At 26.8% G+C, this 14,830-nt stretch overlaps 1 protein-coding gene across 1 annotated transcript in view; it reads right to left on the minus strand.

Annotated features, from left to right (window-relative positions):
• Nucleotides 1-7,771: 7,771 nt before the first annotated feature.
• Nucleotides 7,772-14,830, minus strand: part of LOC100164672 (zinc transporter ZIP8) — a 35,176-nt gene continuing 28,117 nt past the window's right edge. The window contains exons 8-9 of the mRNA XM_001952755.5: nucleotides 9,867-10,015; nucleotides 7,772-9,699 (exon numbers count right to left, since the gene is read on the minus strand). Coding sequence (XP_001952790.2) covers nucleotides 9,869-10,015 — 147 coding nt within the window. The 3' untranslated portion in view covers nucleotides 7,772-9,699; nucleotides 9,867-9,868. The remainder of the gene's footprint in view (nucleotides 9,700-9,866; nucleotides 10,016-14,830) is intronic.

The following is a 14,830-nucleotide window of genomic DNA, read 5'->3' on the forward strand; positions in this document are numbered from 1 at the left end:
TACGATAATGATATCGATTGATAATATTATTACATACATTTAACAGGTAATAGTAATAGTAACGCAATAGTAATGCCTAACCACGGACCTTGTTTTAGCTCTGTGATATATTCAAGAGTCACGGGGGCTTACATTTGGATGTCAATAAGTATCACTATAAACAGGCGTTTTCATAATACGATCGTAATAAATATGTATGCGATCGTATTTAGGGACATACTTGTGATTATAAATTCCACAGTAAATATCTTGAACAACAATAATATCAAAGAACTGAACATTTGTCACGAATCACGAGACGTTAAAATTATTATTCTCCGCTGCAAATAATTTCGTTAGGAATTCTATTTTAATCAAAATCCTGAAAAACCCTGTATTTTTAAATTAATTTTTTTAAAAACAAAGATTAATATAAGATTAATTTAACTTTTTTTTTTAAAAGATATTTGCATGGTGCAGTGTAAGCTAGGTAAGAAGAAAAAGTATTTGTTGTGTTCGACAATATTTAGTCTACAACAGGGATGGCACGCCTCATACGAGCGCATATTTATATACTATAACTTCGCATGACCCGACTTACTTGGCTTACAGTATTCCATGAAATATTTCATCGTCCCTGTAAGTCCTCTCTGAAGTGTAGAGCTAGTCACGTTCCGATCCTCTTGGCTCTTATTATTTGGGATAAACATCAGTACCTAAAATTAAAGTAGAACTCTCATGTGAGTAACATATTATAAATGATAATAATAATATTAATAAATAAATAAACAAATAATATGTTATAGGACGGAGTAGATCAGGATTTCATCATGACGGGCATTATCTACTGAAAAATCAGTTTATACAATTTAAATTGAAAACATTAAAAATATATGAAAATGATATCTAATATCGGAAAAAAATACTGACAATTCGAGATAAAAATAATTGTATATGTGTCTATCTACAGGAAATACACTGATCGTATACATTTTCCAGAAATAAAACAAGTTTTCATTGTACAATAATTAATGGACATACATATATCATATCATGTGTTTATTTATTGTTTTTGTATACCTATATAACATTGTATTAATTCAATACAATATCAGTAACAGTGCTTGAATTCATTCATATGAATCAATATAATATAGGAATTGGCGCAAATAGGGAGGACTTGGGGGGACTTAGTCCCCCCAAATGTCGGTCAAGTCCCCCAGTTCAAAATCTAGTAATTACTACTAATTTTCATATTATTCTGTAGTACTAAGCAATATGGTCTATGGGGAGGGAGGCTTGAGCATAGATAGTATCGCACATGAATACTACATCTACGTGTCTACATAATACATTGAGAACATATGCCACTAATATTTTTGTGAAAAGATATGTTATGAACTTCTTTTCTAAAACCCGAATAGAAGAACAATAAACGTATGACATGCAATAAATTATATACCTACGTCAAGACAATGTTATCATTTTATACTTTTCCTTATAGTATCTAATTATATTTTGATACACTTGCCTATTAAAAAAAAAAAATTTGTTTAATAGTAAGCCTTACATCGTAATAATATAATATTATGTATAACGTATAGGACTTACGTACATGAGTGCATGTAAGCATAGATTCATAATAATTAATTGATAAAAATAATTCATATTTTAAACTCGTAAAGAAAATTGGTTCTGCGTGAAGACCAGCTCCTTCTGTTATCGTTCGATAATAATTTTGTTCACACAATTATTGCGCATCACTTGGTCATGTAACCACTAACCATCATCCTACAAGGTATAGTAATAAATCATTATTAGAGTTACCTACGGTTATATAATATATTACAGTATTATATTCTATATTCTATATTAGATGAGTGTTCCGGCGGTGGGTTATGTGTTTTCTGTCTTCCGTTTCTTCGTTATTTAAGCTAAGCAACACTGTATACACAAGGTGATTCATCGAGTGCTCACTCAGATCCATTTTATCTTTTGAAAATGCAATTATTCAAATTATAATTTTCAAATGTTTAAGTCTACTTAAACACCATATTTTTAGATACTATTACAATTTTATGCCATTCATCTATGAATGTGTCGTATAGTGATATACTGATATAACTTATTTTTTTTCATATTAAAATATATCTTACTGCAAATTGGTTAAGCAGATTTTTTTTTCAAAAGTGATGTATCAAAAATAAATCGTAATACCTATAACTAACAATAGTAGGTAGTTTTAAAGCCTATACCTACTACACTTTATGTACCGATGGGCAATGATAATCCTTATTATGTTTTACGCAACATATGAAGTAGATATACCTAATATGTTTTAACCCAGTACTTATTAATTTATTGTATTCGGCCACTCTTACTAATACTATTATTAAATAATTAAACTGTAATTATTACTGTAGGGGCCAGGGGGTATTCAGAATTAAAACCAGCCATAGCCCACATTCCTTTAAAAGTTTAAACCTATTATACTTAGTACCTATACCCACATAAAGTTATATCATCCAGATACTATTCAGTACTCGTTCAAATTTAATTTGTATACATTGAAAAATTAAAAAAAAAACGGGAAAGGATAGTAGGTAACAAGCGGGCAAAACTGTAATGGGTGATGTTAAATTTGAATTCAACGATATTAAATCATTGTATAGGTACGAAAAACAATTCCGAGTGAAGACGGTCTGTCAGCCTATATAATATTACTGTTTACTAAATAGGAATATTTTATGATATTATTGTAATTTAATTATAATTTTAGTATAACGCATTAATATCTACTATAGTAGACTAAATTCAATCTTTCCAAAACAATAATTAAAATCGTCATATAATAACTTCTATTTTAATATATTATAATATCATCCAAATTTGAATTTAAATGATTGTAAAAAATAACTGTGTTTATATATTTTTTAGATTTTTTGGTTACAGTATGAAATATTTATGAGAATCTCTGTTTTAAACTTTCAATCCTTAGCTATAAAAATTGAGCATTTTATAAATTTTTAATTAAAATAATTGATACAATTTTTCAAAAATCGAAATTAAAATACTAATAAAAAAAATTGTGCTAATATATTTATAATATTTTTCAACTGCTATTGTAACAATATATCAGAAGCATTGTACTACATTTTCATTCCAAATTTTTGACACAATAAATTTGAAATTACCTACATGTATAGAAAAAACTAAAAATTTAAATTTGAAAATATCTGTAAACAGCTCAAAACGAGTCAAAATATTTCGAAAATGTTATCATTTAGAGGATAATTGATAAAATAAACATATTATGGTGTACATTTCAAATATTAACAGTAATTCGATTTTGAATTACAACAAAATAACAAAACCACTACATGAGAAATCCAGTGCATATCCAATGTTGTACAAATTTGAACTTTAAACGCCCCTAAAAATTTAATTTGACTTTCCGGTAGACATTTATTTTTTAGACAAACTTAAAGGGATCTTGTATTACATTTTAAAAATTAGATTTAAAAAGAAAAAAATTATGAATTTCTAACTCTGTAAAATAATTTACACATTTTTGTTATTTTTACATATTTTGTCAAGATTTTAACTTTAAAGACTTATAAAAAAACTGTGACAATGGATTTTTAATATTTTTTAAATATCACTGTATCAATATATTAACAGCCTTGTATTATATTTTCAATCTTTTTTACCCAACAAATAAAATTTTATTGACATTTAAAAAAAAACTAAAACATTGGAAACTGTAAATATCTGTCGTAAACAGCTCAAAACAAGTCAAAATATTTTTTGATGTATAGATAATACTAATATAGTGTAAATGTCATCACGGCAATTTGTTTTAGAGTTCACCAAAAACAAAAATCGATTTCATCGAAAACCGATTTTGCGTAGAAATTCCCGTTTCACCTTAATTTTATTTTTTGTTTTTCCCAGCGTTTTAGAAAACTACTGGGAATTTTAAATTTAGACCTACTAAATGCATCAATCAACTAGATTAACTTTCCCATCAAACAAGGTACTGAAGTTTAAAATAGAAGCATTATTATTTAGACTATTTATCGTGTACAGAAACAAAAAATAAAAAATGAAACACATTATTGTAAAATCAATTAATTTATTACTCCGCTCTAAAATCTAAAAAAATAATCAACTGCTTACCTAACTGTTTACGATATTATAAGGAGTTATTCGCTGTTTAAATATATATATATATTTGTATCACTACAGGACACTCCTTGAATGACGTAAAAAGTATTTGAAAATATGGTCTTTAAATATACTAAGAAATTGGAAAAATTAGATTTTGAATAAATTCATTATCAAAAAGGAAAATCCATTCTGTGTACCATAGTGTCAGCATGATGCATGGTGAATCACCCTGGTTACAACATTGTTGTTTCTATGTCGTGTATACAACTGGCAAAACAGTGATTAAGTCGAACAAACTTAAATCGCAACCAAAACCTACGGCGGTTATTGCGGGTTACAACGTCCGGAACGTATTACCTTTACACAATACACACGCAAAAGTAGGTACATAGCTGTGAGTTATACTTAAAACAATGCGTGCAACCATCACACAATATACGTCGTATAATACGGACAAAGAGTCGATGTATGTTGGCCTGTTTGAAAAAAAAAATTTAATAAGTAAAAACAATACGGACTACCGTAAATATATCTCTGTATTAGTATTTTATTTTATTTTTTATTATTCACCTTATTTTTACGATACGGCTATTATATTATATTATATATATTAAAGGATTAAATAAATTAAAAACGAATACAATTATCAAAATAAAAACGTAAACCTAATTTAAAAAAAGTGGGCAAGTGTCGTTTGCTGAACAGTATAGGTTACAAGTGGGTAACTGTAATGGATGGTGTTAAATTTGAATTCAATGATATAATATTATTGTAGAAGAAAAACAATTCTGAGTGAAAACGGTCAGTCAGCCTATGATATTACTAAGTATATATGTACCCAAAAAATAAAATTTTATTTATATTTATATAAAAATAAAACTAAAAAAATTGAAAACTAACAATATTCGTAAACAGCTCAAAAAGAGTCAAAATATTTTGAAAATTTTTCATGTATATGTCATATGTGTAATGGCTAATATAAATATTCAGTGAAAATGTCATGTATTTACGATCATTTGTTTTAGAGTTACACCAAAAGCCAAAATCGATTTTGTCAAAAACAGATTTTGCGTAAAAATTCCCGTTTTTCCTTAATTTTTATTTTTATTTTCCGAGCGTTTTTGAAAACTATTGAGAAATTTAACTGGGAAATTTTAACTTCCTAAAAGTACCAACTAGATTCACTTTCCCGTCGAACAATAAATACTGAAGTTGAAAATCAAAGCATTATTTCGACTACTAATCGTGTACACAGACAAAAAAAAAATTAAAATCACACATCATTGTAAAATCAATGCATTCATCGTTCCACTCAGAATCTAAAAAGCGGAAAGTGAATGTCACTCTGCTGTACAGTTGGTTACAATAAGTGGGTCAATGTATGATGGATTGTATTAAACTTGAATTCAACGATATAATATCATTGTATAAGAAAGACGGTTTGTCAGTCTGGATATTTTATATTTTTATTATTTATTATAGACTGTGAGTTGAATTAATTTTATAATATTATTTTTTATTCATTTCTATGGTGATACACAAAGCATTGAAATTAAAATACCGTTTTTAGCGGTTTTTCGTAATTTGTCGTTGTTTTTTTCTCTGAAATCGAAAAATGACGTCTCTAAAGTACCATTTTTATAAAATTAGCTAAAAGATAAGATGCTATATGAAATCGAAAGCACTCCTACTGGTAGAAATTTTGTATACAGGATAAAAAAAATAAAATAAACACCATTGTAAAACCACTAGCCAACTGTACTGACTATTCTAGTTATCGAATAAAACTTCTGAAAAAAATATTGTCCTCTGTTTGGAAACTAGGTAACCCTTTAAAATGAGATTTAAAAGATTTTAATATTAAGAAATACTAATAAATAATAATATATAGTTGACACAATTAATTCAAAAATGTACTAAAGTCGTTTTCAAGTAAATGTTATGACAAATAATAATATATATGTCATCGGTTAAATTATTTAATACGATTGGCAAAAGATTAATACTTTCGACCAAAAATAAAAACAAAATAATTAATATTCATGTAGTGCGTTATTGACATGTGCGTGCTCGTGCAGGAGCGCTCTGCCATTTATTTTACACACAGTCGCAAACACTAATAGTCACTTACTAAACATTTAGTATTTACACACACGCACATTGGCTCTGGGATTGAAATCGTCTGATGCTTTTGCCAACAAATGTTCTAACTGAAAAAATTTTTCTACACATTCAAATATTTTGATCAAGGCGCAAATGCACAATAATATGATGTAGATCTAGGTACAATTATTCGTGGAGTTGGCCTTATATAGGATAATATTAACTGTTTTGAAAAGTTTTGATTTATTATTGGGATAGGTGTATAGCTACCGAGGCCTTCATTTATATGAATAATAATTATAAGCCGTGCGATCCATAAATGCATTAGTGACCGTCGACCGATTATTACCCTTATTAGAATTAATGTTTTGTTGTCGGGCTATAATGGTATATAATTCTTACCTACTTATACAGTCAGAGATGTACACATATTGAACTGAACTGCTAAAAGAACGTCAGAATTAGTATTCTCGGGAGCATCAGTTTATTATTTTATTAGTACAATAACCATTACCTAACCACTGAGCATGTATTTTCTATGATCACACGATAAAGCAATTTTTGGCCGCGACCGATCGTCGGAAACGACAGCTGACGCCTGACGACGAAAATTGATTTAATCGATGGGTGTGGTCCCAGATTGGTTTGACCCGAACCGGAAGAAATCGGTCGTCACCTGTTACTCTCTACGATACCGAGGATATCTACTGTTAAAAATATATAAAAAAAAAAATTACAACATTCAAACAATAAAAATAAAAATCATTCAAATACAAATTTTATTTTAATTTTGTCCTATTAATTGCATTCGAAACGGTTAAGTATTTGAAAAAAAGTTATTTTTACGATAACAAACACATTATTATTATTACTCGCAGTGGAAAAGTTAGATGCGTAAAATTAATAATCTAGTTAAATATATTATCATCCTATATGAATATGACATTGTCATATTCATAAAATTATCAACATAATTGTATAGAATGTTGGTAAATGGTATGTACTGTAATATCTTCTGTAATATTGTATTAAGAACGTTTTACATTGTTTTTTTTTTTGCATAAATACCTCGATAAATACACTTTGTTTATACCATAGAATAATATCGAAATAACACTCGATCAGGATTTTGTTTACCTCTGATCTGAAGTCTGAAACTCCGGGAAACATGGAAACGAGCTCCAACGTAAGGTTGTGAGTTTGTGCACCCAAACACCGTAGATATTGTCCGACTCGGCCAAACCATAGTAAACCACTCAGTGTCGATGACCAGCTTACGACTATCGATAATAATAAATTAAATATCTGGTAAAAAAACACGGCAATGGGAGACTTTATCTTTTTTTTCATCCTGTGTACCTCACTCCACAAGTTGGATAGCAACCGTTTATTTGATAAAGATTCCGTATTAAGTATTTAATAGTTCCATGCACGTGCATGAGTGAAGTGGCTACATTTATAACGTTATAAGAAGGTATATGACATAATATAACTAATTTTAGTTAGCAAAAAGAAAACATTCAATAGAAAGTAGTATAATAATATAATGATGATATACCGCTAAAACAATAAAACATTTAAAACAATATGATTTTTGTACAAGAATCAATATCAAAATATTCGTTCAAATATTTATCAAAATATTAAATCAATTTAAATGTTATACTAATAAATGTTTTGATTGGCACAACTTCACATTCTAAACAGTCTATCTTAAAATAATATTTAATACAATTAACTTAATTATACACTATACAGTTTATGTACATAATATTGTTAGTAAAATAATCAATACAATTACACACAAGTTAAAAATCAACATAGAATAAAAAAAATATATTGAACATAGTTAATTATTTAAAAATAAAATACATTTCATATTTTCATATATTCTTCTAATTTATAATCAATCTCACAAATTAACAGTTTTAGATGGAATAACTTAAAATTTAAAAATATTAAATTTACTTGTAACTTCAGAAATATTATCCAACATCATAAAAGGCAAAATACTTTAAAATCAAATCAATACTTCAAATGATTATAATAAAATTGATCGTATCCGTATATTGTACATATATAATGTATGTAACTTAAGATTCTTTTAAAATACATTTTGATACCCGGATTAAGGGGTAAATAAGACGAGCAGTAGCTTAAAGTGAAATTTAGTTTAGAATTCTGCGGAGGTTGTCAAAATTCTAAGCCATCAATAAGTCTTTTAAAGTTTTAAACGCTCAGGCCAGGATCTGAATAAATATAATATAATTTAACTATAATATTGTATCATATAAAGCTAACAATTAAAACAATATAAAATTATGAAAGATTTTTGAGAAAATTTAAACTATTTGGGTAATTGAATTATGGATTAAACATGAGGTTTTGATATCTAAGATATATTACAAAATTTTTTTTTTAAATTTTGTTTATCTCGACTTAGGACTGGTTGAATTCAGTTAACACGACTTATGAAACATTTCAATTTCAAGTCAGTTACTATACCAGTGAATTTTAAATTACCAAACAAACCTAAAACTTTAATTTTAATATCAAAATGTTGTTAAAACGATACACACGATTAAATTTTGAACAAAAGTTTTCTTTGTATGTTATGTTAATATGTTATACTATGCGGTAGAACCTTTTAGTTCAAGAAATACTTGATTGTCTACATATTTAAATAAACTTAACAAGAAAAAAGAAACGTAATATAACGATGGTGAAATAAATAATAAATTAAAATATATCGGGTGGCTTTAGTTTATAATTTTAGATATCAACCTAGTTAAACATGTTTTTAAAAAATATTCTGAAACTATTTAAAATAAAATTATAAGTATCTTAATTCTAAAATGATTAAGTTAAGGTTTATGAGAAGAATAATATGAACGAAATTGTCTGGTTTAAAAATCAAAGTTACAACCAGAGAATCATAATATACCGTAAAAATTGATTTACATTAATTATTTTTTAGGTAGTATAGCCGTATATAGGTACCTATATTTATTAATGATAATATAATAATATATATCTTTCATAATATTATAAAATAAAATATTTCTTTGCAGTAATCAACGATATTAGAAATAAGTGAATTTTAATAAATTATCACAAAACGACGTCCTAAGCAGTTTTACATAATATATACATTAATAAATAAAAAAAATATATTAACGATTAACCTTGTAAAATATTTGACCATTGACAACATTTTGACATGTATTATTTTCTACTATCTTATTTTGGCCATCATATTATTACATTGAGTTTTTCCTCGTGTTAGATACTTATTATGTTTAAAATTAAAATAATATTATTGTATAATGAACGGTGTAGTGATAATTAAAATAATATAAATAAGTCGAATTTCGTAAGACCCTCCACCAGATGCCAAAGGATAGTGTATGATAAATATTTATGTATAATATTGAAATATTAATGTATCTGAAACAAAAATAAGGAAAAAAATTAAATATATCTCATTACGATTTATACAATATATTCATATAGCTAGTTGTGTGTATCGTCCAACAGCCTATATAATACGCTATAGCACTTGTTTTGATGAGAAAAAACGGACGTATAATAGCGTTTTGATATTATTTTCTCACCATTAAATTTTCATGAAACCCGAAAACGTGATGATGTACATCAGAGTAGCGCCAGTCAACATCCCAATATTTTGCAATAGCAGGCCAGTGTATGCAGACGATTTGCTCTCAGTCAGGTTTTCATCGATCATACTCTTCATTTCAGGTGTCTAAATACAAAAATAACAAATAAGCGTTTCTCTTTAAAAATAATTCACCTGAGTTGTATGTTTTTGTAATACTGTTATAAATTACATTTTAAGAAAAAAAATCAGATGATCACACCCTATCAGATAAGAAAACCATTATCATCCATATCATTTATACAAACAAGCATGAAACGAACTTTTTTCAATAATTATAACCTTAAGGGAGATAAAATTGTTAGACCCCTTTTCTCGGCCCTCACACTTATAATTTTTTCACCACGACGCTTTCATAAAAAATATTTAATTTTAATTGCAGTTTGTGCTAACTTGTTAGTTGCGGTAAGTATATTGTTATTTAATCTTTATAATATAAATATAATGCTATACAAATGTGTACATTAGAGTACAGCATTATTAATAATTATTATGTATACAATACCAGTTCATCGATTATTGTATTTAATAAATTTATCTATTTTTATTAAAGCCTCGTGCGTGTACCTATATATTATGATGTAAGTATACCTACTTATTAAATACATAATGTCCAATTCAGACACAACTCTATAATATAGTGACTCCGACGTCAAACCTTTTCTCACAATTATAGTAAAATACAAATAATTTATTCCTTCATTGTTAAACGAGTATCGATACTAGATCTAGACGGATTTTTATGTTGACGTATAACAGTATTATTGCTCAAATTACCTAGTAATATTAGGAAAAATCAAAAAATTTACATTTTTGAAAACCGATAAATATATTTTGTACGTCCTACAAATACGATGCCTTTCAGTTGCATTTTTTTTTAAATGCCTTTTACCCTTTACCGTTGCCATTGTTGTCTAATTGTCTTGGGAAATGGAAGTAATAATAAATTATATCATATACATTTACGATGACGTGGAAATCGCAATGCAAAAGTCATGCGGGCGCGGAAGTCATGCCGAATCCCTTCCTGTGTAAGCCTCCGTGGAAAAGCGTATACCTACCTACCACGTGAGACGACTTTTGAAGGTTTACGAAATGTATAAAAACGTGGCTTTTGGACCAGTTTTTATTGACAAATAAAATCAATTTTCTGTCACCGTATTAATCATTATTATATGTATATAATATTATATTATTATAATATGATTTATCACCAAAAAAAAAGCTACGAAAGGCTGACTGGCTTCACTTGACGATTTCTAGACGTTTACCTAAAATACCTTCTTGTGATCCATGCTCACAAAATTTATAGCTGTAGAAATTACCTACATTTCAAACAATAAATATAAAATAACAACCACTTCAAGAGATGATATTTCTCGATTTATTCGTTTTTTGAAATTAATAACAACAATAACGACACTATTTTACTTTGCAAGTTATCATAAGGTTAATAAAAAAAATATCTATACACTTATTCTATCTTACAATGATTACAATTTATAATATCAATCCCTAATATTTTGTTTTTATAGGATATTGAAATATAATAGTTAGGTAATACCAAATCAATTATAAATAAATTATAATATTAATAATTATTATTTAAACTCATAGCGTTTACGGGTTTTGAGATTAGTCTTGGAAAATTTAGAGCAATAATGACCATTCGTTCTAAAATATATTCGCTTTAGTAATTTGTGAAATCACACATATCATATACGCATTATGCATACAAGACATACAAATATAATATAATGTATTAATGTATACATTTTTACGATACGTATGAGATTAAATTGATCACAAATTAATATGTACAAAATTCAACTAAAATGTTATAAAATACGGAAAACCACGTTAATTTAATAACTGGATAATATTTTTTGCCTGACAAAATATGTTTCAATTAATAAAATATGAATAAATTTAATTCAACATTTTTCAATTTTTTATCGATAGTAAAATTATCAGGAAAATTCATACCATCGATCTGTGAAATTAAGCACCATTTCACATTACTTGGTTACAACTTAGGAACCTACACGCATTTAGTATCAAATTAGATTCGTTGTGAAGCTTCAATATTTATGGGCAAATACAAGTATAAATCAGCATGAGCCACAAAAACATAAACGAAACGTACAATTTGTTTTGTTTTTAGCTACCTACACACAACATAACTAGCTAAACAAACTTAGCATTCCAAGTTTCCAAGTAAGTATACGAAAGTATGGTCACGTCAATACATTCATATACATAGTATACCCGGATGAAGTGTTCTGAGTAAATAAAAGAAACTGTTAAAACAACATCACTCGAAGTGTATTGAGGACGAAAGAACAGTCACATTCATGTAGCCTACCCTGCAGTAACCATCAGCGTGATATTTCTTGATAATAAATTTCGAGTTTTCAAAGCTAGCAAAATTATTATAATAATAAATCACGTTCACCTTTATTGTTTAATAAATATAATCATTTTGATTAATAGAGTTAATAGATACTTTTGCCTAGCTGAGACCGGTAATAAATAATGATTCGCGTTAAACTTTTTTTAAAACAAAGTTTTTTTCTGGTATTTACACGATGCATCAAATATTATTAAATATATTTTCCAATTAATTACACTTATTAATTAAAAATACTGCATAATATACAATAAATTATTAGTGTTATTAAGCTACCACGGTCCACTGATATGATCATCTTGAAATGGAAATTAATATTGTATGAATGTTTAATGCGATTTGTGTAAAACTTGATTTATTGTAAAACAATCTCCGACAGTCTTGTAATATAAACTTCTGTATAAACCCAGTCTAATCAAAGGATAGAACTTTAAAAGTTGTCATAAATCAAAATGTTCATGAAATCACAAAAATATACTCTGTTTATTATAAAATAAGTTTTAAATTTAATATCGCTATTTAATATAATATAAAATAATAGATTAACAGTGTATTCATTTATTTAGACAACACTAATTTAAAAAAGTGTATAAATAATTAATTTTTTAAGATGATTTATGCTGTATTTATTTATTTCGAAAACATATTTTCACTACATAGGTACAGTGTTTTTTCTACCATTAAGAGTTAAGGGTTATTTTATATATGTCATTCCGCATTCAGTTTCAGATTGTGAAATTGTGAATGATAATGGTATCACAATAAAATATATGTTAAATTTATATTCTAAATAGAAAATGGTCATTGGTATTCAACAAGAGATTGGCTGTGTTTTCATACTTGAATTGAGAACGCCAATTTTTTAATCACGTATAGACACTCGATTTGGAGGCATCCTCTATCCTACAGCCACTTAAAGAAATATTGGAGATCTCATTCTTACCCATTTCAAAAAATTTTGTTTTCAAAATATCGAGAAAAAAATATCAGAGGTACGCAGAAAAAAAAATGTTTAAAACTATTCATGTACAATAAGCTTATCATTATATTGATGAAATTAAAATATCACCAGTCTGCGTAAAAGTCCCGTTTGGCAATTTCACAGTGCTAATGAAATATAATATATATTATTATATACAGTTTTTTTTGTGTGGTTGTTTACGAAAAAATTCATATTAAGATATTAATTTATTGTCCGTATAGTTACTGGTACGTATAGTTAAGTACGATTGTATATATTTAGACATTTAATTTTTTTAATACTGGTTTATGGAATTATAGTATTTTGATTTATTGTGTTGTATTAAAATACGTCTAGAAATCGGGAGTTTTTCTAACTTATCATTTTACATTAATTAATAATTACCTATTCAGTTTAGTTAAGAATATTTTTCTAATAAATATACTAATTATCAGTAATTTTCAAAGATATTAAACATATGAATTAATTACATTTTTTTTCTGTTTTATTAACAAACCAATTGACAATCAATCCAGTTGAAATCATGAAAAGTGCTAATATAAATTAAATTCAAAAAATATTTTTTTAAAATATGCAGTAAAAAGAACCTTTTATACGTTGTTTTTTTTATTAATTAAATGAACAAACTAACTATACAATTTAAATACTTCAATGTATGTATACTTGTGTAAACATTATGATTGTTTATAGTGTTTTTACGTTATATTGTTATTGCAATGTACTGCATTTTGTTATTTGTGACCATTTTCCAACGGCTTATTTATTCTCTTTTAATTTGATCAATTTGATTTCCCATGACGGTACATCAAATAAATTCTAAAAGCTCGACCATTTGAATAAAATCTCATGCACATACTAATTTAAATCGGTAAAAGCCTTTTTTCTTCTACATAAAATAATAATCCAAATGTTAAATCATATATACCTATAGGTAGGTACTATCCCGAATGAATCAGATAATTTTAAATATTTATTAGGTAATACATTTAACTCAATATTTGTAAATATGTACAAAACACATTTTCATATTTGTATTTGAAAACGCATATATTTCACCATAACGTATAGTACCAAACAGCTCATATTATTAAATATTTCCGATTCTGTTTCGTATTCAAACCTTTGTTATAAATTATTTAAATAAACTTGTTTTATCTTTTTTTTCAATGAATAATTTTAGTAACAACCTTGACGCCCATATCCGAGACATATTCGATACATTATTAATTTGGTCCTTAAAATAACAGAGGTTCTTCTTTAGGTATAAATGTATAATATGAGCAGTAGATTAAAGATTCTAATTTGGGAATCAATATTTATGAGAGTTGAAACAAAAGGTTTAATTTACATAACAACCGGTAGACCTAACTTTAAAAACTAATTTAAAAGCACTTTATAACCTTATTGTCTTATTATAATAGCTCTTTAAAATACATATACATAATAATACACCATTTATATGTTTAAGCTACGAGTAATCAAAAAAACATTCGTTCGCTTTAAATGTAAA

This window comes from Acyrthosiphon pisum, chromosome A1 (genome assembly GCF_005508785.2).
Source record: "Acyrthosiphon pisum isolate AL4f chromosome A1, pea_aphid_22Mar2018_4r6ur, whole genome shotgun sequence".
Lineage (NCBI taxonomy): Eukaryota > Metazoa > Arthropoda > Insecta > Hemiptera > Aphididae > Acyrthosiphon > Acyrthosiphon pisum.